Here is a 26625-nt window from a genome sequence, read left to right as displayed (position 1 = left end):
AAATATAGAAAGAAAAAAATCCAAAGCAAAATCTAATTTGAAAGTCACTTGAAAGTGAGACACTTTATTATGTTTTAACTGACAATGTAGATTATAAAGTTCTCAGAACAGAAATCATACATAATTCTGGGTAATCTTCAGGGGAAATCATGGACATCAATACACAGATTATCAAGTAATCACAGCAATGAGCAAACTGCTCAAGCATACTGGGGACACTGAATACTTGTATTCTAGTTTTTCTCTGTCAATCTAGATTCTTTCTGTTCCAGTAATGACCATCCAAATCCAATAAAATCCTTTTATTATTCTTATATTCTCCCTGCTTTGCTCCTCCTTCCCTTAACCTACATCGGCTCACCCACCTCTGCACCCCATTGATCTCTTCCATCACCCTCATTCTCCAAAATCTGCCTCACTGTCCCCCACTTCTGTTCTCTCCTCGGATCCCTGATCTGTTTCTCCCGCCCCTCTCCCCCCGCCCCCAAACCAATTTTTGCTCTCTCACCAAGATCTGCTCCAGCCTCCTCCGTCCCCCAACTCGATCTGTTCCTCCTCTCCTTCCGATCCACTCCTGCTTCCTAAACCCCTACCCCGACCTCTTCCTTCATCCTCCCGGCCCCCTATTTGCTCCTTCTCCCCCACTCCCCTGATCTGTTCCTCTCCCCAGCCACTCACCCATCTGGCCGGACTCCCGCGAGCTGCTGGGTGCTCACTGCTCCTCCCCCGCTCGGCTCCCCGGCCCCTCTGCCCAGCCCTCTGCGGGCGTTCCCTGGGCCAGAGACTGGAGCCCTAGCGAGCACAGGGTGCGGGCAGCAGCTTCACGTCGCCAGTGGGCATGTGCGGAGGCTGTGCGCATGCCCGCTGGGGCCCGGTTCGGAGTGCGAGCATGTGCAGAAGGGAAAGGGGCACGTTCTGAAGCAGGGCAGATTCTGCTGTTACACTGGCCAAGCCCCCTCCCACCCCCCGGGGCGGCTGCTACTGCTGGGGAGGCCCCGGCTCTCAGGCTCCGGGCGGCTGCGGGATCTCGGCCTAGGGGAGCCCGGGTGACGTGACGCCAGCCCCTGACACACGAACAAGGTAGGCGAGAAGGGGTGTTGCTGCCGCCTCCTCCCCGTGTGCGCCAGGGGGCCGGACCCTGCCACCTCCGCTCCGCTCTTCTGGCGACAGCGACCTGGCAGCAGCGACTCGGGGGTGAGTCCGGCCTGGGTGCGGGCGGGCGAGTCCTTCTCCCCCGCTCTGCGTGGCGGGCCGGAGCGAGCTGACGGCGGGCGGGATGGAGGGGCCGGTTCAGGTGGCCGATTGGTGTCTGGCTGAGCCCAGCCGGTTCCCGGCGCGGTCTCTCTGTGGCCCTCTCCAGCGGGGCTGGGCTGTTACCTCGCCCTGTCCGGGGGGAGTGCCGGGGGAAGGCTGGGATGTGCTTCGCCCCGCCGCTGTTTATCCCGAGACTTCGGTAAACCCCCCGCTACGGGCGTGTGTCCTGGGCAGGAACAACGACCTGCCCGGGCAGCGCCCCGGCTTCCTCCCCCAGCCGGAGTAATAGGAGATAATGGGGGGCGGGGGGCAGGTGCTGTAGGTATTTACCCCCGCGGAAGGGCTGTCAGCCGGGGGCGGGGGGACTTGCTCCGCTCTCACTCACGCAGTTCGGTGCTGTGCAAATAAACAGGCTTGAGGGAGACGTCTCCGGAGAGCAGGGGCGATCTGCAAGGCAACAGCCTGCCCGCTCGGTGCTGGGGTTGACTGAGGCCATCGTGTTGCTTTGCAGCCGAGCGGACTGAAATGGAGCAGTTTGAATCGGTCCTTGGCGAATGAGCTGTCGGCGTTACACCAACACCACCCCCTCCCCCGCAGGAGCCTGCACTTTCAGTTTCATGTGTATTTACTCGCTCCCTTCCCTGCTCGGCGTTGCGTGTAACTCCTCGGGGAAGCGTCACTCAGGCAGAGGGTTTGATAATCACATTTGCCTTTCTTCGTGGCTGTGAGTAGCTGTGGATTGTGTGTTACTAGTTCTGGGAGTCAGTTTTTAAACAGTGAGTGTGTGCGTGCTGGGCGGAGGAGTTGGTGGCTTGGAAGTGTTTTTCATCTCTGTTGAGAACAGCGGCGTGAATCAGCCTGCAGTCCACACACGAATGTTTTCCAGGGTAGGAGCGCAGTAACTGAGACCATCTAGTCTGTGTTTTTCCCTGTGACTTAATTCCTGTGCTGCTCTAGCTCTTTGATGTGTCTTACTTGGTTTTATGGTGGTGCTGTTCATGGGGATTCCCGTCCTGTCGTTTAGATGACCTACTAAACACAGAAATGTTAGGGAGTCATCACCAGAGGCTCAGATCCTGGAAGGGGAGGGGAGATTCCCAGCCAGGCATGATGGCAGTTCTCTTTAGCTGTCAGTATAAACATAGCCTCAGGAATCTTTGTGTGTTTAGTTTCCTACTTTCATGAAAATACCTATTCTATGTTTCTAAATGTTACTTGCAAGTCCAGAAGGAGAACTTCAGATTGATAAATATGAACATCTACACGTTTGTATAGTAACTTGAAAGAGTATTAGAAAAATATTATAGAAATGTTCTCCTGGTTACATAGGATGGGCCAAGTAAGATGGCAGCCTTAGCTTGCCCTATGATGGCTGGTTAGCTGGTAGCCATTACCCAAGTTTACTTTTAAAAAACATTTATTTTCTGTCACTGTCCGTTTCCTAATCCTTTTCTCTTATTGTAACATTAATTAAGTATTGTTGTTTTTAAACTATCAGGGCTCATTTCTAAGATTGTCCATTTATGTTCTTTTTGAACTCTTGCTTATATATAACTGTATATATTAATATTTTGTAAAATATATTAAAATCTATCAATTTTGTATTTGTTTTTACTTAAGCCCCTTTAAAGTTTTTATTAACATAATTTAATTAATTCCTCATTTCCTAGTCCCTCCCTATGACTAGTCACTGCCATGTCCTCCACAAATACTATTTAACTATTTTACCCCTTTAACATAGAACAGCAGCAACAACAACTTTTTAAAGTAGTCTAAAGATCCTCATTTTTGTGGAATACTACTTGTTTCCAGAGGATATACTGTATTATGTCCTTGTTGTGCCATCTAACAGTCAACTTTTTAAATGTATGCTGAGTGTTATTCAGAATTTAAATTTAGTATTCCCACTATCGGTGCTACAGTAAATTTGGATCATAACATCAGACCTACAGTTATTAGGTATTTCTTGATGCACACATAGTCTCAAAGTTCTATGTTGATATGATAATTCGTCAAGACAAAGGGCATGAAAGCAGGATTCAGACACAAATGTAGATATTCTGGTATATGAAAATCTGAAATGCAGAAAACACTTGATTATTAGTATGTTGTTTCAAAGCTGTTTCTTTTGATCTAAGCAGTATAGGCCTAAATGCTATGATATGGCCATTTTGTACCACACTGCGGATGCCAAAACAACTCTAAGATCAGTATAAAAGAATATTGCTGAAGTGGGGGGTCAGAGAAAGTTTTAGTCAATGCATGGAAAAACTCTCATATGAAAAGAAATTGAAAAGATTGGGATCTTTCCCAATCTCTCCTTGGAGAGGAGATAGGAGGGACATGATAAAAACATACAATATAATGAATAGGGTAGAAAAGGTAGAGTGAATCAAAGCTTTAGATCTATCTAAGAAAGTAAGAATTAGGGGACATTCAGTGAAATTGCCAAGTGGCAAACTCAAAACAGTTAAAAGGAAATAACTTCACACAATACACAACCTGTGGAACTTGCTGCCACACAACATAATGGAGGCCAAGAGTTTAGCAGGTTTTGGAAAGAGATTAGTCATTGGTATGGATAACAAAAATATCCAGCGATAATGGTAAATACTGACCAAAAAAAAGTTTTACAGGGGATAGAAACCCTCAAGGCTCAGAGCTTGAGATGACCTCTAACTACTGAGATTTTGGAGGAAACTCTGCCTACACTGCAGGGTTTCCTGCATCTTTCTCTGAAGGTGCTAGTACTTGCCGCTGTTAGTGACAGGTTACTAGATGAGACAGATTGGTAGTCTGATCCAGTATGGCAGTTCCTATGTAACTGGCCACAGAAAGATTACCCCAATGCAGGGGGATCTATTGGTAGTATAGAGCTTCTGGTGTGGGGGATGTGGCCAGGATTTTTTGCCTTGGTGATTCTTAGTGCTTCTATTAGCAAATTGGAACTGGCAACTGGTATAATTTGGCAACTCGTTGGGCTGTTCTGAATTCACTGAGGGACCGACCCAGCGGACAGATGGCCTTGGACCGGGGACTGCAAAGACCACCCTTGCATCCCCTACTTAAGCAGTAGTGGTGGGTGTTCAGCAACTGTAACTGAAGATCTGTGCCTGAATCTAAAGCCTCGTCTACACTGCCACTTTACAGTGCTGAAACTTTCTTGCTCAGGGTGTGTGAAAAACACCCCCCTGAGTGATGCAAGTTTCAGCGCTGTAAAGTGGCAGTGTAGACAGTGCACCAGCGCTGGGAGCCACTCCCCTTGTGGGGGTGGGTTTTTTTAGCTCTCTCCCAGCGCTGATGCTGCGACTACACAGCCACGTTAAAGGCAGTGCTTTAATGTTGGTAGTGAAGACATACCCTTAATCTTCTCTTTCTGGGTAATGACTCTGAGTTTCACAGCAAATGACAAGGAGTAACAATGATTCAAATTTTCATCTGCAAATGCCTTTTTTTTTTTTTTTTTATTTTTTTTTTTATTTTTTTTTTGTTATTTTTTTTTTTTTTTTTTTTTAAACCAGGGTTTGAATATCATCTGGGGAAAAATCTCACATAAGTACTTTAATTATAGCAGGTGTAGCAGAGAGTAATAGTGAAAATTTGCTGAGATACAGAAGCCACTATATTTGTTAAATTGGGCCCCTTTGCTGATGTGAAATCCTGTTACAGGTAAAGAGACTCTTCCAGGGGGTCTGGATTAGTGGATTCCAGTGCAGGATTTGGGCCTGAATTTGTAACTACCGGTACTTTAGTTTCCTAGCTGACTGCCCCATCCTCTGTATTGCATCTGTGGAAGGCTTTGCTGCTGTTTTGAAAAGTAGTATAGTACATTTCTGCTGACTTCATCCATATGGGCACCTATCAAAATCCATCTCCCACACTCTGGGTATAAAAGGTTAATGTTTCAACTACCCTAAGTTCCTTCTCTCTCCTGCAGGAGCAGATGTCTGAGCACAGCTCAGTATCCTTAAAGCTTCCCTTGTTTAATTTATTTGTTACTGCTGCTGTTCCTTTTCTGCCCTTCTAAGCACTGCTTTTGTCTAGATTGTGTGGTTTGTTTTTGTTTTTAAACCCAACAACCCGGTTTTGAAGTACCTGTGTTATTCAGGGTCCATTCCTCTTAGTCTCCTTTTTTCTTCTGTTTTTCTGCTCTGTTGGGCTGATTAGGCCTTGTTAGTGGTCTGTTGCCAAGTAGAATCATGGCTACCAGGATAGACTGAAAGCCTTGGGCTTTATGTGACCCAGTGATGTTGGTCACTGATAATTGTGACTGGGAGAAGACTAGTGTTTAGACTTGCTAAATTTCTCATCTTCTCCAACAGTAGTCAAAAGATTATTAGGGCTGTCTCAAATTCCTGTGGATAGATGCTCGGATACTATATGATGTGGACCATAAATATATCTAGATAGGCCTAGTTGACTGAGTCTGGGTACTTAGCATCTGACACCATCTGTGACAAGTAGCCTTAGTCTCGGAAGACTCATCTCCTTGCCAGAAGTGTTTTTTGGACCACCAAAAGTAACAAAGATCACAGTCTCGTCTTTGTCTATGAGGAGTGTAAAGGTCAGTGCCAGCAGCTCCTTGATGATGAGTCCAGCTAAAGGGGCTTGCAACTCCAACTCAGTTTCTTGGCATCTAGACTCAGCATTTCATGGCAAGAGGGAGACGCTGAAGAGGTACAGTGCGACAGGCAGGGCCATCCCTATGGGGGTGTGAGGCCTGGGGCAGAAATGATGGATTAGTCTCTTCTGGGACCGACCGCGTCAGCCAATCGCACCGGCCGGCGGGGCCCCCCAAAGCGCGAGGCCTGGAGTAGTCGCCCCGATTCACCCTACCCAAGGGATGGCTCTGGTAACAGGTGTTTCTCCCATGCCCATTCCTACTTTCCGGTCACAGAAGGCATGGTACCAAGTCATTCTCCTAGCTGCTTTCTGTTACCAAGGAGGTGTGATGCCTCATTGTTGCTCCCTCAATGTTCGTATTCTTGATGCCAAGGGCTCTGGGAGCTTCAGTGTTGCTGATACTCTGTAAACCAGGAAGATCGGGGAGCTGAAGCCGGTTGTGCCTTTGTTGATATTAGTTACAGTGGTTTTGTCATCTTCCTCCTCCATAGACTCTAGCATGGATTTTCCCCTTTTTACTTCACTTTAGGCTTTGGCGCACACACCTGAGTAATTAGGCGTTGCCTTATCTTTCTGGCTGCACTGTGTCTGAATTCAACACAATTTTTATCCTGGACCAGCATTTACCCTGTCTGAACTGTATTTCTAGAGGTTCTTTGGACTCTTATAAACCTTCTGCACCACCTTTTTCTTATGGAGCCATGAGCCTTTGGCCTTGTTTGGCTTTTGTGACCTTCTCAGTCTTCGGGAGTGAGAGCCAGGAGGCTGATCTCTAAAGAGGAATAGGCAGAATTCTCCTCTACTTAGATGCCTCTCCTTTAAAGCAGGGGTTCTCAGCCTTGGAGTTTTGAACAGGTGTTAGGGCATTGCAATCACCCTGCTTTCCCCATATTGTTAAATAGGAAGTGGAGTTCTGGCTAGATGAGGAGGGTCTTGGGGTGGTCTTGGGATTGAAAAGATTGAGAATCATTCTAAGAAAATGATCTAGCCTTTAATCGTATGCTCCCAATTTGGCATCTCTGTAACTGTAGTCTCAGACTGAGTGGTTAATAATAGAGGAGATGGAATGTGTGGGCTCTTTATTGCCTCCTGTCTCAAAGAAGGCAAACCATTAATATAAAGTTCCTTAGAAAGTTTTGAGTACTTTTATCCACATCTGACTCTAGGGTCTTTAGTAGCAGCCATCCCCAATGATTTTGATTTGGAAGGAAAATAATGACTATCTGATCACCTTGATAGCTCTCCATCAAGAGCAGAAATTATAATCTAGGGGATGAGTTTTCAGAAATTAGTTTTGCTATATGTTCTGTAAATGGGGCAGGGCCTCAACTAGATCTGTAAACCAGCTCGGAAAATACCAAAATCCCCCCATCTTTGTTTCAGGGATAGGCAGGATCCAGCATCTCTAATAGGTGCCTTTCTCCTAGGTGGAGGACAAAAATTGCTCTGCACAGTCCCTCTGACCCTTACTGTTCAGAAAGCCAAACAGGACAGAGTCTTCTGCTGTTAATATCCCTGTCCTGGGCTTGACAGTCTGAGTTCTCTAACTTTGTGGAACTCATATTGGAGCCTTAAGTCCTGCTTCCCAGTCTACCAGATCTTTTATCTCAGGGTTGGAATGAGATTCTGTTCTTGGAGCCATAGTCGCAGGCTGACAATTTAGTTTCTGAATTGGTGGGGTCACTAGATTGAGTGTTCTGTTGAGGTCCAAAAATTCTATTGAAAAGCAAGAAGTGTTCTACAAGAAAATTTGTCTTAATGAAATGGAAAAAATCTTCATCAGGCCAGCTCAGAAATGGATAGATATGCAACAGTCCTGTAGTCTCTTAATTTTGGTCTCTCTACTTGATTTAAAAAGTCAGATCTGTCTATCAACCTGACTGTTCATTCACTATTCTCCCTACTGTCTCTCTGAAGATGGCATTCATCATACCTATAAATTAACCCAGGAAAGGGCTAGTGAGATCCAGGGCCTGATGAGTGATTTCTGTGTACACTGTGTTCAATAAGAATAAGGTGGTCCTGTGTCTTCCCCCTGAATTTCTCATTGAGACGGAAACCAGAGACTATCACACTCAGGCCATTGCCATTTCTCCTCCTCTTCTCTCACCTTATTGACAGCCAGGTGAGGTACATCTTAAGAAGGGCCCTAGTTATTTAATTAGGACCAAACCAATCTAGAAGTCCCCCAGACTACTTATGTCATAGAAGGAAAAGAGTGGGGTCAGTATCTCAATTTACATTGTCCAAATGTGTATTCTTGATTGCTAGAACTTGGCAGCTGTTCAGTCACCTGTGGGGGATTACAGTACCGTCAGCACTGGGGTTTTGGTCCATGACTGGGATTTCTAGGCACTAAATTAATACAAATAACTAGATTTATGGCATGTCTTCATAGACTCATAGACTCATAGACTTTAAGGTCAGAAGGGACCAATATGGTCATCTAGTCTGACCCCCCGCATGATGCAGGCCACAAAAGCTGACCCCCCCACTTTCCCTTAACTCTGCTGTTGAAGTCTCCAGATCGTGATCTAAAGACTTCAAGTCGCAGAGAATTTTCCAGCTTGCGACCCCTGCCCTATGCTGCGGAGGAAGGCGAAAAACCTCCAGGGCCACTGCCAATCTACCCTGGAGGAAAATTCCTTCCCGACCCCAAATATGGCGATCAGCAGAACCCCGAGCATACAGGCAAGGTTCTCTAGCCAGACCCTCATTTTACCAGCGATGGCCGTTATTGCCTAATTGATTAGAATCCCGTAATCCCATCAAACCATTCCCTCCATAAACTTATCTAGCCTAATCTTGAAGCCAGAGAGGTCTTTCGCCCCCACCGTTTCCCTCGGAAGGCTGTTCCAAAATTTCACCCCTCTGACGGTTAGAAACCTTCGTCTAATTTCAAGCCTAAATTTCCCCACGGCCAGTTTATATCCATTCGTTCTCGTGTCCACATTAGCACTGAGCTGAAATAATTCCTCTCCCTCCCTGGTATTTATCCCTTTGATATATTTAAAGAGAGCAATCATATCCCCCCTCAGCCTTCTTTTGGTTAGGCTAAACAAATCAAGCTCCTCTAGTCTCCTTTCATAGGAAAGGTTTTCCATTCCTCGGATCATCCTAGTTGCCCTTCTCTGTACCCGTTCCAGTTTCAGTTCATCCCTTTTAAACATAGGAGACCAGAACTGCACACAGTACTCCAAGTGAGGTCTCACCAGCGCCTTGTATAACGGAAGCAGCACCTCCCTGTCCCTACTAGAAATACCTCGCCTTATGCATCCCAAGATCGCATTAGCTTTTTTCACAGCCACGTCGCATTGCCGACTCATAGTCATCCTGCGATCAACCAGGACTCCGAGGTCCTTCTCCTCCTCAGTCACTTCTAACCTATGCGTCCCTAGCTTATAACTGAAATTCTTATTAGTCATCCCTAAATGCATCACCTTACACTTCTCACTATTAAATCTCATCCTATTACTAATACTCCAATTTACAAGGTCATCCAAGTCTCCCTGCAGAATATCCCGATCCTTCTCCGAGTTGGCAATGCCTCCCAACTTTGTGTCATCCGCAAACTTTATCAGCCCACTCCTACATTCGGTTCCGAGGTCAGTAACGAATAGATTAAATAAAATCGGACCCAGAACCGAACCTTGAGGAACCCCACTGGTGACTTCCCTCCAATCTGACAGTTCACCTTTCAGTACTACCCGCTGCAGTCTCCCCTTTAACCAGTTCCTTATCCACCTCTGGATTTTCCTATCGATCCCCATCTTATCCAATTTAACCAATAATTCCTCATGCGGAACCGTATCAAACGCTTTACTAAAATCGAGGTATATTAGATCCACCGCATTTCCTTTATCTAGAAGGTCTGTTACTTTCTCAAAGAAGGAGATCAGGTTGGTTTGGCACCACCTGCCTTTTGTAAACCCATGTTGTAATTTGTCCCAATTGCCATTCACCTCAAGGTCCTTAACTACTTTCTCCTTCAAAATTTTTTCCAAGACCTTACATACTACAGAAGTTAAACTAACAGGCCTGTAGTTACCCGGGTCACTTTTTTTCCCCTTCTTGTAAATAGGAACCACATTAGCTATTCTCCAGTCCAACGGTACCACCCCCGAGTTTACAGATTCATTAAAAATTGTCGCCAAGGGGCTCGCAATTTCTCGCGCCAGTTCCTTCAATATTCTAGGATGAAGATCATCCGGTCCGCCCGATTTAGTCCCGTTTAGCTGGTCAAGTTTGGCCTCCACCTCTGATACTGTAATGTCTATCCCCCCTCCTCTATTCCCCTCTGTCCTACTCCCTCTATTCCTAAACCCTTCATTAGCCTTATTAAAGACTGAAGCAAAATATTCATTTAGATATTGTGCCATGCCTAGATTATTCTTAATTTCCACTCCATCCACATTCTTCAGCGGTCCCACTTCCTCTTTCTTTGTTTTCTTCCTATTTATATGGCTATAAAACCTCTTACTATTGGATTTAATTCCCCTCGCAAGGTCCAACTCTACACGGCTTTTGGCCTTTCTCACCGCATCCCTACATGCTCTAAACTCACTAAGGTAGGTTTCCTTGCTGATCCCTCCCTTCTTCCATTCTCTGTACGCTTTATGTTTTTTCTTAATCGCCCCTTTGAGACTCCCGCTCATCCAGCTAGGTCTAAATCTCCTGCCCACTAATTGTTTTCCCTTTCTCGGGATACAGGCCTCAGACATCTCATGCAACTTCTGCTTGAAATAATCCCAGGCTTCATCTGCCTTTAGATCCCTAAGTATGTTAGCCCAATCCACTTCCTTAAGTAGTTGCCTTAATTTATTAAAGTTGGCCTTTTTGAAATTGTACACCTTAGTTACAGTATCATTTCTGTTAATCCTTCCATTTAGTTTAAATTGAATGAGCTCATGGTCACTCGAGCCAAGGTTGTCCCCTACAACCATTTCTTCAACTAGGTCCTCACTACTCACCAGCACTAAATCTAAAATGGCATCCCCCCTCGTCGGTTCAGTTACTACTTGATGAAGGAATTCATCTGCTAGCACGTCTAAGAACATCTGAGCCCTATTATTGTTACTAGCATTTGTTACCCAATCTATATCTGGGAAGTTAAAGTCCCCCATGATGACACAGTTCTTATCAGTTTTTACTTCCCTAAAAACATTAAGTAGTTCTCTGTCCGCCTCCAGGCTAGATCCCGGCGGTCTATAGCACACCCCAAGCACTATCTCGGGGGAGGCTCTAGTAGTTCTTTTATGCAGTGTAATTATTGCCCATACAGACTCTGTCTTATCCATTCCATCACCTATTGTTTCTTTACATTTTAGCTCACTATTGACATATAACGCCACTCCCCCACCTTTACCTTTTTTCCGGTCATTCCTAAACAGCACATACCCTTCCATACCTGTGCTCCAGTCATGACTACCGTTCCACCACGTTTCGGTTATTCCTACGATATCAGGTTTCATTTCTTGGACCAGGAGCTCCAATTCCTCCATTTTGTTACCTAGGCTTCTCGCATTGGTGTATAAACATCTTACCGTACGCTGTCTATCCTTTCTCCCATTAGTCATGCAATTTGGAACGGACCCCATGCTGTCCATTTGCCCCCTCTTTCTTATGTCCAATTCCCTACCCCTACCTATGTCTGTGCTTATCTCCTCCCTCTCCTTTTCAGTGTTGGACTCTGGCGTGGAGATTAACTGAACATCTCCCAACCGTCTCCCCCAAGTTCCTAGTTTAAAGCCCTTTTGATGAGATGAGCCAGCCTCCCTCCCAGAAGTCTATTTCCCTCCCTACTCAGGTGAAGTCCATCCCGCGAGAACAGCTGTCTGTCCCCGAAAGCCTCCCAGTGGCCATACATCCCAAAGCCCTCCTTATAGCACCACTCCCTTAGCCAGCTATTTATCCTCACAATTCTGTCAGCCCTTTGCTGTCCTTCTCTAGGAACAGGCAGAATCCCACTAAAGATAATCTGAGCCTCCACTTCCTTAAGAGTCTTCCCCAGCCTGGCATAATCTCCCTTAATTCTCTCTAGCGAGAACCTAGCCGTGTCGTTCGTTCCTACGTGAAGGATGATCAAAGGGTTCTTACCTGCTCCTTTTAGGATCCTTTTCAACCGCAGGTCCACATCCCTTATCTTAGCGCCCGGCAGACAGCACACCCTTCTGTTTTCAGGGTCCGCTCTGGTCACAGGCCTGTCCAACCTCCTCAGCAAGGAGTCTCCAATCACATAAACCTGCCTTTGCCTGGTGACAGTACTCTGTACAAATCTATCCCCTGTTCCCTGTAGTCGTACCTCTTGTGTCTCTCTATTTTCCCTTATAGTCCCCCTAGTGCCATCCTCTATCCTACTGGGGCCCGGTATTGGTGCTGTCTCCATCAACTCCTGCCCTCTCTCTATCGGACTAGCCGCTCTTCTCTTCTTCCTCTGCCTCCCACCATCAGTTACCACCTGCTGCCTCTCTTCCTCGTTATCCAAACACTCAAACCTGTTCCTGAGTTCTATTCCCCCCTCACTAGCCCTCCTTTTCCTTGGCCTGCTCCTCACAGTCACATGCTTCCACTGATCTTGCTCTGCCCCCGACCTTCCCCCCTCGCAGACCATAGCCTGTGCTTCCTCCTGCACCCCAGAGCATTCCCCTTCTGCCACACCCAGCTTCTGCTCCATTAGCTGCTCGAATCCCCTTCTAGACTCTACCATAGTATCTACCTGCATCTGGAGCCCTCTAATCTTTTCCTCTAGCAGGTCTATTAGGCGGCATTTCATGCAAACATACCTTTGTTCAGGCTCCCCAGGGAGGACCATGTACATACCACAGCTGCAACATGCAATCATCTGCATTGTGTTCCCTGCTGCTTGGCTCATGGCTGCTGCGGTCTCTGCCTGCTGCTCCTGGGGACACAGAGCAGACCCTCCTGCCTCCCCTTCCACCTCCCCCTGTAAACTCCCACTTAAACTCCCCTGTTAGCAGCCCTGTTTGCCGGCTCCTGGTGCCGCTCCTCGCATGATGCATGTGTCATTTGAAATATGCAAAGTTTCTACTTGGCGCTCTATATATACACACCTCTACCTGGATATAACGCTGTCCTCGGGAGCCAAAAAATCTTACCACGTTATAGGTGAAACCGCGTTATATTGAACTTGCTTTGATCCACCGGAGTGCGCAGCCCCGCCCCCCTGGAGCACTGCTTTACTGCGTTATATCCGAATTCGTGTTATATCGGGTGGCGTTATATCGAGGTAGAGGTGTACCTTTACATGGCATTGCTTCCTCAATTTGGCTTTTTGATCTGATGCCCAGATCAATCAATTTCAAACTCAGAGCCCTCCTTGAGGGTCGCTATTGCTTGTTAATCTCCCAAGTGTGGATCCATACAGGAAATTCTAGAAAAGTTAAAAATGGTTGTTTACCTAGTAAATGTAGCTCTCCTAGAGGACTGCGTTAATGGATCCACTCTTCATCCACTTTGGCCACTTTTTCAAAATGATCAGTTAAGGATTTCTGAATAGTGAAGGAGCTGAAAGACAGGTGGGGATATGGCACTTTTTATATTCACAGAACCTGGGTGGTGAAGAGATGTGCATGGCCCCAGTGGAGACTGCTTGTGTGTTGGAGGCTCACCTCTTCTTCACAAAAGGAAAGACTGACTATCCAGGGAACCAGTGAAACTGACTATGCACAATGTGCTGTCAAATATACAAATCAAGCATTGACAATTTTTTAAAATTACAGTAATAGTGGGTATTGTTATTACAGTAGGTGAAACATGTTTAGGCATGTTTTTTTCTTCAAGTTCACTGTCCATTTAAGGAAAAATACTCTTTTTTTTGTAAACAACTGAAATATTGCTGTTATCTTGTGTTGGAATATTTCTCTATGCTGTAATTATTTTGCTATATTTTTGTTGCCATAATAATTACATAAATTACTGAAGAATATGAAGAATTCTTATTCCAGAAAGAATTTTCTATTATTTAGTTTTCAGTTAAGATTAATTGCTCAGAACACTGACATCAGAATAAATTCTCAATTTTTTTTTTATCCAAGTGTGGTGAAGTATTTACACTCTGCTCCATGAAAATGGAGCGAAATCATTAGCACAGTCTTGCTTAGTTTACTGATATAATTAGGGTCCCATCCCAATGGGGTTGAGGATCTATCAGCAGCTCATACCAGGGTGTCCAGCACCTTACAGGCTCTGGCCTATATTGTAGTTCTGTCTGTTGTCTTTGCAGAACTAACTTTGTTGTGTGACTCTATCGGGTTTTTGTATGGATGGCATTATACTGAAAATGGAATAAAGTCTAAGACCTTAGGCCAGATTTTGATCTCCCCTACAGGGCATTGATTTTAATGGAGTTACTTACAAGATAATTGAGCTCAGAACAAGCCCATGCCACGCATCTCAAGTTCCTAAGAATTTGTGCTTTCTGCACTATTACTAGCAGTAGAGACCGGATTTGAATTTTTGTGTTTGAGTTCAAAGCGGTAGAAAAGAAGATACGTTAATCTAAATAAACAGCAAAAGCTTGCATCTTGAAGCAATAAACCACCCTGCAAACACAGTGTTTATGAATACAGATTATTTCTTCTTTGGGAAGACTGGATATGAACAATAGTAACATTTATAAGAATATTTTAAGATGGCAATTCTTCAGAAACAAATTTCTAATCTCAATTTTGATTAAAGACATTTACAAAAATGGAGGTTATACATTCTCATACCTGTATGAATTTGATATTATTGACTGTATAACTGAGATATGAAACTTTCTTTGTTACACTGCTCTACAGCCAAAATGCTTCTGAAATAAATGTAGTCAAACGTTACTAATTCTGGGTCACTGAGAACGAAAATGATGCTTAAAATTGTTGATTGGCTCTAGTTTTCAAGATATGCTATTGGGTCAGTATATACGACCCTTGACTTGGGAATGGTGGAGGATAAGTGAGTTATAAAGGGAAGGGATCTCAATTTAAACCAAAAATGACTAAAATACATCTTTGACTAGATCTATGAATAAATCTATGACTGGGTTTGGACAGTACTTGCTTTTTAGGCAAAACAATGAATGATGCAATCTGAAGCTGGTATTGCGTCATACATGATATGAATTGCATCATGTTATTCCTAGAAGTCATGGATGATGCAATCCTAACGAAGCTTACATCACTCTGCTGAACAAATTGCCCTATATCAGCTCTAGAAATCATACAGTGTCGTGCTCTCTTATTTGTCAGTGTTTGATTTTGCAAAGGGACACATTTCTGTTTAGCCAAAGTGAGCAGAGATGCCTCGTACTTGTGTGAACAGTGCAGATAACTTCTGCTATGTTTGTGGTGAAGTGACTTTTGCATCACAAAAGCGCAGTATAACCACTATGGTTAAGAAAGCCTATCACCTTTATTTTGGCTGCAAAATTGGAGATCAGGACAAGAGGTGGGCCCCACACATATGCTGCAACTCTTGTGCAACAAATCTTCGCCAGTGGTTGAACAGGAAAAGGAAGTCTATGCCTTTTGCAGTGCCAATGATTTGGAGAGAGCCAACAGATCATACCAGCAATTGTTACTTCTGCATGGTGCCTCCAGTTGGGAAAGGTGTGTCAAAGAAGAAAAAGTGGACTGTGCATTATCCAAACATTCCATCAGCTATACGCCCAGTACCCCACGGAGAAGGACTGCCGGTTCCTGATGCACCAGAATCATTCTCACTTGAGTCAGACGAGGAAGAGGATGAAACTTCTGGTCCTGAACCATCAATGTCACAGGACCCACATTTTCTCCCATCCTCCTCCTCTGAACCACACCTCATAACACAAGGTGAACTGAATGACCTTGTCAGGGATTTGGAACTACCCAAGAGTAAGGCAGAGCTGTTGGGGTCCAGACTACAGCAGTGGAATCTCCTGGCAGGTGATGTTAGGGTTTCCATGTTCCGTGACCGTCAAAAGGATCTTGTCCCATTCTTCTTCATGGAAGGTGATCTTGTAGCCTGCAACAACATCGATGGTGTGATGGCAGCCCTCAACATCGTTCACGATCCAGATGAGTGGAGACTGTTCATTGATTCAAAGATCGAAGACGAGTCTTAAAGCTGTTTTACTGCATAATGGCAATGTTTTGCCATCAATTCCAGTTGGTCATGCAGTCCATATGAAGAAAACCTATGACAACATGAAACAACTTTTGAGGTGCATAAACTATGACCAACATCAGTGGCAGCTTTGTGGCGATTTGAAGGTTGTTGCTCTCTTGCTTGGTCTGCAGACTGGATACACAAAGTACTGCTGTTTTCTCTGCGAATGGGATAGTCGTGCAAGAGATTCCCACTACCTCAAGAAAGATTGGCCACTCTGACAGTCATTGGAGCCTGGGAGGAAAAGTGTTCAGCATCCACCACTTGTTGAATCAAGGAAGATTTTGTTACCACCCTTACACAGCAAGCTGGGTCTGATGAAGAACTTTGTCAAGGCCATTGACAAAACACAAGCAGCTTTCAAGTACCTCCGTGGAAAATTTCCAAGGTTAAGTGAAGCGAAGATAAAGGAAGGTGTCTTTGTTGGTCCTCAGATTTGTGAACTTCTTCGAGATGATGCATTTGGCCATGCACTGCGTGGCAAGGAAAAGACGGCATGGAAAGCCTTCCAGTTAGTGGCAATAAATTTTCTCGGAAACAACAAGGCAGACAACTACAGGTTGTTGGTGGAAAACCTCCTCAAGGCATACAAAAGCCTTGGTTGCAACATGTCACTAAAGATACATTTTTTGCACTCTCATCTAGATTTTTTTCCACCGAACTGCGGAGCAGTGAGAGACGAGCACGGCGAGCGATTTCACCAGGACATTGCCACAATGGAGAAACGCTATCAGGGCAAATGGAACCGATCAATGCTTGCAGACTATTGCTGGACAGTGACAAGAGATGCTCCATTTAATGAATACAAGAGACAAGCCAAGAAGCGCCGAGTAGACACTGAATAGGACTAAACTATGTACATAATAGTTTTTTGCCTTTTGTTTCATAATAAATTTTATTTATAGAACCCTTTGGCTGATTTTTAAAGTGTTACATAAACAAGACAGGTGAAATATTATCATGTAAAGCAACCATAAACACATGAAAAGACCTAGGTTTACAATTTATGATTAAAACTCTACTATCTACACGATATACATAGACATAAAATGTAAAAACTTAAATATCTTAGAAACAGTAGCCAATCAGTTGTTTTAATTGTCATATTTGAATTCAGCACATCAAAATACATAATAAATAGCACATTTTATCTCTGAAGCAGACGACTTCTCAAAAATTGTAGACCAGTGTTATAGGCCTGATTAAGAACAAATTCTAAAGTAGAAATGTTTCCTCTTATAGCAGATGGGGCACAGAAAAAAAAAAAAATAGAGCTGGTCACTGAATAGTCTAGTCTCCTGTGAGCTCTAATACTTTGGTCTCATTTCAGTTGTTTGGTTTAATGTTCAGGTGGTGTTGGTGGCCTGTGATATACAGGAGATCAGATAATCTGGTGGTCCCTTCTGGCCTTAAACTTTGACTTCCCATCTACAATATTCCTAGAAACATATGTTAAGGCTAATGCATTAACTTATGCTTAGGAGTAATTTAGTATTTAACTGTATTAAAGTCAAACAATGTTGTTAGTAGAAGTTAATAAGTATATATCTTCTTTCATACTTTATTAGGTGTTGAGTACTATACACCTGTTTGAGCACTGCATTTGTGTAGATTAGATTTTTTTCACAGGTAGGGACTAGTCTTTGATAACTATCAGTGAGAAATACATAGTTGTATATAGATAATTTAAAAAAAAAAAAAAAAGCCCAGAATCAAAAAACCTGCCCTGATAAAGTTTGCAAAATTGGAAACATTTTTTTAAATAATTGAGATAACTGTCTTCCTGTTGAGTATCTCAAATAACTATCTGGACTCTCATTTGTTATATATTTGCCTCTCCCCCATATCAGTACTTGGTGAATATTAATGGGGCAAACCAGTGCTCCACTTATGTAGACCCACTCACTGGTGTCTTTATTTCTGTTGTCATCTAGACCCTCTCTGAGCCTAGTTAGGTGACAGTTTTAAAAATTCTGGTCAGTTGAGACTAGTGCTTCTGCTGTTGCTAGGGCTCTCTGCAGATGCATTGGCTCTAGGGCAGGGGTTCTCAAGCTGGGAGTCGGGACCCCTCAGGGGATTGCGAGGTTATTACAGGGGGAGGGGGGTCACGAGCTCTCAGCCTCCACCCTAAACCCCGCTTTGCCTCCAGCATTTCTAATGGTGCTAAATATATAAAAAAGTGTTTTTAATTTATAAGGGGGGGTCACACTATGTGAAAGGAGTCAACAGTACAAAAGTTTTAAGAATCACTGATCTAGAGCAACAACAGTAGAGTGAGCAAATCCTCCACGTAGACATAACCTTAAATACTCAAAAATTGATGCAATCCATTTCAAACGACCTCTGAATCCTATTTTTAATCTATTCACTTCTTCAGAGGCACTTAAAAAAAATTCTCATCCTCCATTTGAGATGTAATTGCACCTGAATACAATGTTCCTTATCTATCTTTAATTCCCGTAATTGCTCACTACTAATCTTTAAAAATGTTGTATGGAAATTAATAAATGGAGGGAGTTGGTAATTCCGTATTTTTAATGCTGTCAGATGTGTCTTCTGTGAGAGATTAAATGCTTGGTGACTTGGTAAGATCCATTTTCCTAACCAGGCAGTCTGTGTTCTTCCCATGTCAGAGAATTTTGTTTACGTATTTAGTAAGGGTTTGATTATTGATATCATAATAATTTAAGGGAAGCACACACACTAGACCTAGCTCTATGGAGTGATAGGGCTTCTTTGTATCACTTGGGTAATACAAAGCAGCACTAAATCCAGTGGCTCCATCCACTGGAGGATTCCAGCTGCATAAGAGAATTCTCAGGTGGAATAGAGTCATTCCTCCTTGGCATGGAGGAATTGCTAGTAGATGCTATTGGCAGCTGACACATGGTAAAATAAGTAGCCTGAATGCTATTCTACCTTGCACTGAGAAGTGGACCAGCACCTGGTTGCTTCAGAATCCAGGGACTGTAAAAATGTCTTCAAACCACCTTTGTTCATCTTGATTTATGCTCAGCATAGCTTAGCCAAACCAGAGGATTTGGACCACAGTATTTACTGAAGTCACAAATCATCTCTTAAAACTTCCCAGAGCAGTAGGATATATTTGGTTCCTTCCCAAAATCATGCAACAAAATCATAACATTTTCTACAAAATCAGTTCACCTTACAATGTCTTCCTTTGTATTGGGAAACATTAAAGAAAAAAATATAGAAAAATCATATTAAATATTTGTTCTAACTGTTACATGTCCAGTAAATTAACTTTCTAAAACTATATTTGATTGGATGCATGCAAGTAGCTCCAAAAGAATTGAACTTCTGGTTTTCAAGGACTCCGGAGAGAATGTTTCCATTGTGCTAAGGACAGAAAATCAGTAGATAGTGACAGTGAATAGTTAAGGTAAATGTAAAACTATTGATGTCAATTGCAGGGAACTAAAAGTTAAACTTTATTCCCTCAGCATTAAAAGCTGGTATGGAAATACTGTTTTTTGATGGTAAATGACTACTTGTTCAGAGTGTTGAAGAACTATCAAGGTCAGTGCATTGGGTCTGAAGTAGAGTGCTCCCTGGTGCCCTCTTGATGAAGACAGTAGTAACAATTTAAAAACAATGTAAATTTAAACAATGCAAAACTGAGAATTTACAAAACTTGTATTTTCCTTTTTTTATACCTTTCTCTCAAATTGTTTTGTTTTTCAGCATCTCTGATTAGCAGTACAAAAAACCTGGTGTTCTGGATACATGCTACTTGGATACAGAATTTAAGCCTCTGGTACCTTAGGTTTTCAGCATTACTGTCTTTGGGATCACTAACAACTTTCAAAGCTCCTTCAGGGAATGCACCATGACATCAGCAGTGGTTGACAGTGGAGGTTCTGGCCTGGAGTTTGACAACAGTGGAGTAGAAAATCAGGAGGTTAGAAATCTGTATAGAACTTATTTGCCTATAAACTTCATATCACTGTGTATGTAAAAAACAAGCATTACTATAAACTTGCTTTGTAAAATAGGTTAGAAGTTGCTAAAGAGAGCAGGATATTAGTCAATTTTAAAATTATCCTTTATTAGATATCCTCTTATCGCAGAGAAGAAATGGAGAGTTGTACTGTCTGCCATACTGCAGAATTGTATATAAAATGCATTTTTAAAAGTTTAAACAAGGGTTTTGGGTTCCTATTTGATGTCTCTAGATATTTGTATAATATAAAGAGAGCAGACCAGAGGCTTTTTAAATTAGCCAGCTCCAAAGACTTTTTAAATCATCATATTTTGTATTGTTAAGCAACGAGGTGTGTTACTGTCATATGGCTTGCAATACATTTGGGTATAGTGTTCATAATTAATCAGATTTTCCACTCAGTTATACCTGTGCACCGCCACTAAGAAGAATTTGGCTCATTAAGTATGTTTGCAGGTTCAGGATTTAAGTATGTAACACTTCTATATGTGCCTACCTCTAAACATCTGAGTAGTTCAGGTGACTTCATTGTGACCACTCGGATGCTTAAAGCTAAGCATGTTGAATATGTGTTGGCAGGATAGGGGCCAAAGACACATGTGTGGTGTAACAGGTACACTACTAGAAAGGAAACATTGTGTCTAAAACTGATTCATGTAAATTCTTTGGGTGTGGAGAGAAAGAATTACTTCTCAGATCTGAATTTTTTTTACTGGAAAACATAACACTCTTTGCCAACATTCTCATGGAAAATAAATTTATTCTCACATTAGGAATATTTTAAAACTCTGCTGTTAGCTTGTTTTATATTTAAATCCTGATGGTATGATTTGGTAGTATCTCTTATTTCATGATAGGTCCTTTATTTTTAATTTTGTTTTAAAAGTTTTACCTTAACTCCCACAAAAAAAAACTTTTTACAAATATTTTGTATTGGTATTCCACAAAATATATATAAAACAATAGAGAAGAAGGGGAAGGCATTAGTTTAGATTTGGTGGTTCAATATTTAAGGCTTTTTCTCTCCCTATAGGAAAATAAGCCAGTCTCTGAATACCCAGCAGTGATTGTGGAACCAGTTCCTAGTGCGAGATTAGAGCAGGGTTATGCTGCTCAAGTCCTGGTTTATGATGATGAAACTTACCTGATGCAAGATGTAGCAGAGGAACAAGAAATTGAGACTGAAACTGTGGAAACAGGTAGACTTTTTTTTTTTAAACGTTTATGAACTTTTCTTCCCCCCTCCTATGAGTTCAGGGCTAGCACTCCCAGAAGAATGTGACTTTAAATTCACCCACAAGACAAGATCCTGACCTGGGGCCCTATGCAATTCCCATTAAAGTCAATGGGAGTCTTTCCATTAACTTAAGTGGGAATAAACTTAGGACCCTGATGTGTTAAAGTAGTTCAGTAAAAGCAAAGTTACTTATACCCAGATGCGCAAAGATATTTACTCACTAACTTCCAGTGAAATCAGTAGGTGTTAGGTACATAAATACCTTTTGAGAATCTGGGCCTTAGTTTCCTCAAGCAGCTGCTCCAAAGGGTATATCAGCCCATTAAGATGCATATAGGCCAATGATTGTAACTTGATGTTAATATTTACAATAACTAGCTTCCTCAAAATTTAATTCATGTAATTAAGTCAAGACATAACAAGTTTGACAAATCTATGTAAAGAAAATCTGTTAAGTATTGTTGTCATTTAACCTTTTCTGTTAGGCATATGTACACATCCAAGGTTAAGGTAAGCATAGGTACTTCTTCCAGAATACTGGTGTACAGGGCCTGGGAAACTTGCTGCAGTGGAAGAAGGGTAGACCGAAGGTGGTAACCTGTAAGAGTAACTAGTGAGATGCAGTAAGCTGTAACCTTGGGAATGTTTTTGTGCAGGGGATAGGATTTGGGGCTTCGAGTGGAAAATAGCTGCTTGCAGGAGTTGGTGACTGGTACTGTGTACAAAACTGAATGATAAAGCAGGCATCTAAATGATAAACACAATACATTAAATAACAAGGAAAGCACTTATTAGATGACAGCAGCATTTAGTTTATAATATTAATTTAAAGAGTAAAAGAAAGAGTACATGTTGGCTTCCCAAGGAGCATGTGATTAAGTTATGCTGATGTACTTGAACCAGGAGTACAACTATTGTGGTTTGACTTTTCATGCTAGACATAAAACTTCAGGTATTATAAATTGACAGAATAATTTAGCCTGAGCAGATTTCAAATACATTTGAAACATTATGTTATTTCTTACTAGTGTTTTGAAATTATTTAAACTTAGTAATTGTACAAATTTCTCAAAGAAGACTGCTCAGTGATATGTTGACCATTAAATATACAGTAGTTCTTTGGATAAAATTAAACATAATGCTGTAGGAGTAAAGTTTAACAGAAATCACTTGTACAGTTGCGGAATACACTGTATAATGAACTTGTTTTATCATCTTACTATTCAATTATGTTTTTTGGTACTAGAGGATAGAAAATCAATATTTAAAATTCATACAGGCTTTAAAATAAACATTGCATTAAGTCCAGATTTCATTATACAACTGCACTACTGAATATTATACAGCTTGTCTGTAGCTATTTCTGTAGTACTCACTGTGGTATCTGAGTGCTTAATGTAATCAGTGGGCCAGATTCCAACCCATTGCAATCATTGACTTCTGTAGGGTAACACAAGATGTAAATCAGCACAAATATCCTAAAAGCTCTGAACCACTTTGAAACTAATCTGTTCACAAGCATCTGATTAAAACACAAATTCCTTGTTTTCAGTGATATGAGGCAATCTCCTTTTTACCAAATATAATGGCCTGGTTAAGAGTGAGGTTTACACAATGGACTGTAACCTTGAGAGAGGATTTGAAGTCTATACCTTGTGTACCATGTAGTGAAGAATGATTACAAGACAGAGGCCACAGGCATCAGATCTGCTTGTGTGGACCCTTGCAAGGGTCTGTCAATGAAGCTTCAGTCTATCACAGCCTATGGTGCAGGTTTATTCTAGCAAAAAGTCATCAAGGACTAGTGCTTTTGACGAATTTGAGGAATGTGATTCAAATAAGTATTGACTCGACTATACAAAGCATAAGAATTGAAATCCATAGTAGTTAACTGTCAGTTAATGCTAGCAGTCTGGGTTTGGTTTTTTCTTTTCTTTTCTTTTTTTTTTTTTGGCCACACCAAGTTTCTTTAAACATCAGATACTAATTCTTATTAAGGATTCAGTCCATGACAAGCGTAAATCATCAGGTATTAAAAAAATCAAAACAAAACAAACAAGCATCTTCATTCTTTAAAAGGGACGTGCATTTCATAGTGTTGAAAAATTTAAGAACAGCTAAAATGACTTTTTTCTGAACATTCCAGAAACATCCACCAATTGACTGAGAGCAGAAAAATTTCAGCCCACAGGAACACCGTAAGAATGTAACAGGGTTAAATTTGATGCACACATGGCAGTCCCACTGAAGTCAGTAGGTGCCTTGTGTAAGCTTCCAAAGGCAGAATGTAGGGCTTAGATTGAAATAGTTCTTAACTTATATTTACCATAGATATGATGTCACCCTAATGGAGGAACCTGGGAGCCTACAATCCAATTTCTTTAGACTCACAGGGTATGGCTATGCTGCAGCTGAGAGTGTGCCTCCCAGTTCAGGTAGACTGACACAAGCTAGCTCTGCTTGAGCTAGTGCGCTAAAAATAGCAGTGTAGATGTTGCAGTACAGGCTTTAGCCACCCAGATATGCTATTTTTAGCTCTCTGGTTCAAATAGATCTAGCGTGTCTCTCTACCCTTGGCTGGTAGGCACACTCCCAGCTGCAGCATAGACATATCCTCAGGGACCTGGTTGCTGTCTTAAAGTTTTGTTAAAATGCAGTGGTGGTTACTGTTAAAACTGTATACCCTTCAGCAAAACCTTTGCAGTTCACCCTTAGTAGCAGCAGAAGCTGTTTCCATTTAAGAAAATGTAGCCACTCTCTGAAATAAAGTTTACCTAAATCTCTTTGCTAGTTGTACATATATTTTGAATGCTGATATGTATGTGGCTATGAGTAAGTCTATGAGACTTAATAACAGTAGAACACCCAAACTTAATTTACCATTCTTGCATTGCTGAAGTATGTTTATATTCATGTAAATCACTAAATTTCTTTTGGTATACTGGATGCTTGGTAAAATGCCACACTGTTATGACAATCGTAAGTAAAGATAAAACACTAAAATAATGTTATTTCAAAAATACAACCAAAAAAATCTCTGGGAATACTTCAGGAAAATTGGTTACATATTTTGTCGAACCTTGTTTGATCCTGCTAACATGAAAATATTGTCAGCACTGATTTGTTTGCTATAACATGTTGAGTCTTCAGAAACAGTCAGGTTGTGTTTAAAATACCTTTTGCTGTGCAGTAAACTAAATAAGCTATTTTGAAAAATATTGCTCTAATGAATAAACAAAATGTTTATTCTCAAAGTCCTTCTCAAAGACTAGGTAAACTAAGAACACATTGATACTTAATACGTATCATGTTTCAGGTAATTCAAGGCAAATGCAACTAATCAGTTGTGTGCATGCGGTTTTTTTGTTTTTTTGTTTTTAAATGTGCCAATATAAGTGAGTATGGGTTTGAGATTTTACAGAACAATCAGATCACAATCAAGAGGAAACCCAACTTTAAAAAAAAAAAGAGAAGTTGAGATTTCATTTGACTTCAGTGTGAACTATGACAACTCCTTTTTGCTTTTGGCATTACATCAGAAATCCTCCTTGTGGCAAAAAGTGAATGTCTGTTTTAATTTTAAAAATATTGTTGCCATGGGGAGGTAGAAGACCTACCTGAAAAACTGGGATCTGAAAAGAAGCTCCTCCAGGATTACCATGTGATGAAAAATATTGAGCTAGAAAGACAACGATGCTGGTATGTTTGTTTATAATTTATTTAGAAATTAAGCTAGATAGGAAGTTTAGTTATTTAAAGTTATCATATAAATGCTCATGGTTATCCTTAAAAGGGAGGGGAATAGTAAACAGTGGAGTAAAGCTTAGAACTCCTCATCCCTTTATACAATATAATACATTAAACTGTTTATTTTAAAACAAATTCTCTCTCTCTTACAGATGAAATTTCAGATTACTACTTACAGTACTACTGCTGTGGGAACCAATTCTTTACATCCACTTTAAGTCTTTAATTGTTTTTACCTGTTCGTGTTCCTAGACCTTTTTCCATTTTAATTAAAAATGCTATCTTTTGATCTTTCTGAATCTGAGCCTCCAAACTGTATTACAGTTGTCTGGATATGTCTGCATTAGAATCATAGAATATCAGGGTTGGAAGGAACCTCAGGAGGTCATCTAGTCTAACCCCCTGCTCAAAGCAGGACCAGTTCCCAACTAACTCATCCCAGCCAGGGCTTTGTCAAGTTTTGATACGTTGTACACTTAGCACTTTAGAACATTAAATCAGGTTTAAACCTTGTAGTTTGATTGGAATTTATTTTTTTGCGGGGAGGAGGAGGAGGAGACAAGATAAAACAGTACATTATCCTCCATTCTGTCCAGACATTTGATTAAGCTGTGTTACTAGGAAGGCTCTAATGTGGACATCTGCCTACATTTTTAGGAAGCATTTGCTTCCTTAACCCTTTAGAATTAGTGGTTGAGATGTATCCCATTGACAGAATTCGGACAGAGTAGGAAAATACTGTTTCCTGGAATTTATTGAGACTAGTTTAAAAAATAAACCAACTGTTGCTTGTTGTGGAAGATCTAAGTGCTGACTAGGCTGTCCAGTTGTTGGCTCTACAAACTTGCTTAAGCACTCAGCTCTTTCAAGCAAAGTTAATGTCAGTTACTACCATAGGCATGCGCATGGGGTGTGCTGGGTGTGCCCAGGCACACCCTAATGCAGGGGTGGGCAAATGGCTCCACTCCCCGGCGCGGCGAGCCGCAGGGTCCGCGCTCCCGGGCCGAACGCAGCAAGCCACCGGCCCCTCCTCCGCCTTTCCCCCTCCCCCGGAGCCATGGTGCCGTGCGCAGCGCTCTGGGGGCTGGGGCTCCACGGTGAGGCAGACACGCTCCCCCCTCCCCATGAGCCATGCCGCCACGTGCGCAGTGCTCTGGGGGCCGGGGCTGCACGCTCCCGCGGGGCAATTCTTGGCTCCGCAGGGAGGCTGGGCACCTCATCTCATGGTAAGAGGTCCGGTGCCAGGGGGGTTGGATAAGGGGTGGGGGCAGTCAGGGGACAGGGTGGGTTGGATAGGGGGTGGGATCCCGGGGGGTGGTGGTGGTTAGGGGCAGGGGTCCCTGGAGGGGGCAGTCAAGGAGCAGGGGGGATTGGATGGGGCATGAGAATCCTGGGGTCTCTCAGGGAGCGGGGTGTAGATAGGGGTCAGGGCAGTCAGGGGACAGGGAGCAAGGAGGGTCCTGGGGGGGGCAGTTAGTGGGGGGGTGTCTCTGGAGGGGGTGGTCAGGGAACAAGGAGCTGGGGGGGTTGGATGAGTCAGGAGTTCTGGGGGGGGGCTGTCAGGAGGCAGGGGTGTGAAGAGGGGTTGGGGGAGTCAGGGAGCGGGGGTTTTGTATGGGTTGGGAGTTCTGGGAGTCCTGTCAGGGGGTGGGGA

General features: G+C 42.6%; 1 protein-coding gene across 4 annotated transcripts in view; it reads left to right on the top strand.

Moving 5' to 3' along the window:
* The first annotated feature begins 773 nt into the window (after nucleotides 1-773).
* Nucleotides 774-26625, top strand: part of ELF2 (E74 like ETS transcription factor 2) — a 67862-nt gene continuing 42010 nt past the window's right edge. Inside the window, exons 1-3 of one of the 4 annotated variants that reach the window (XM_026647827.2) lie at nucleotides 774-1080; nucleotides 19729-19945; nucleotides 21021-21186. In XM_026647827.2, coding sequence (XP_026503612.1) covers nucleotides 19874-19945; nucleotides 21021-21186 — 238 coding nt within the window. In that variant the 5' untranslated portion in view covers nucleotides 774-1080; nucleotides 19729-19873. The other 3 variants (XM_026647829.2, XM_026647828.2, XM_026647831.2) reach the window with 3 other exon arrangements.

Source organism: Terrapene carolina, unplaced genomic scaffold (genome assembly GCF_002925995.2).
Source record: "Terrapene carolina triunguis isolate 2854851 unplaced genomic scaffold, T_m_triunguis-2.0 Scaffold66, whole genome shotgun sequence".
NCBI classification, from domain to species: Eukaryota; Metazoa; Chordata; order Testudines; family Emydidae; genus Terrapene; species Terrapene triunguis.
Note: the sequence above shows the minus strand (reverse complement) of the source record. Positions and strands in the feature narration are given on the sequence as shown.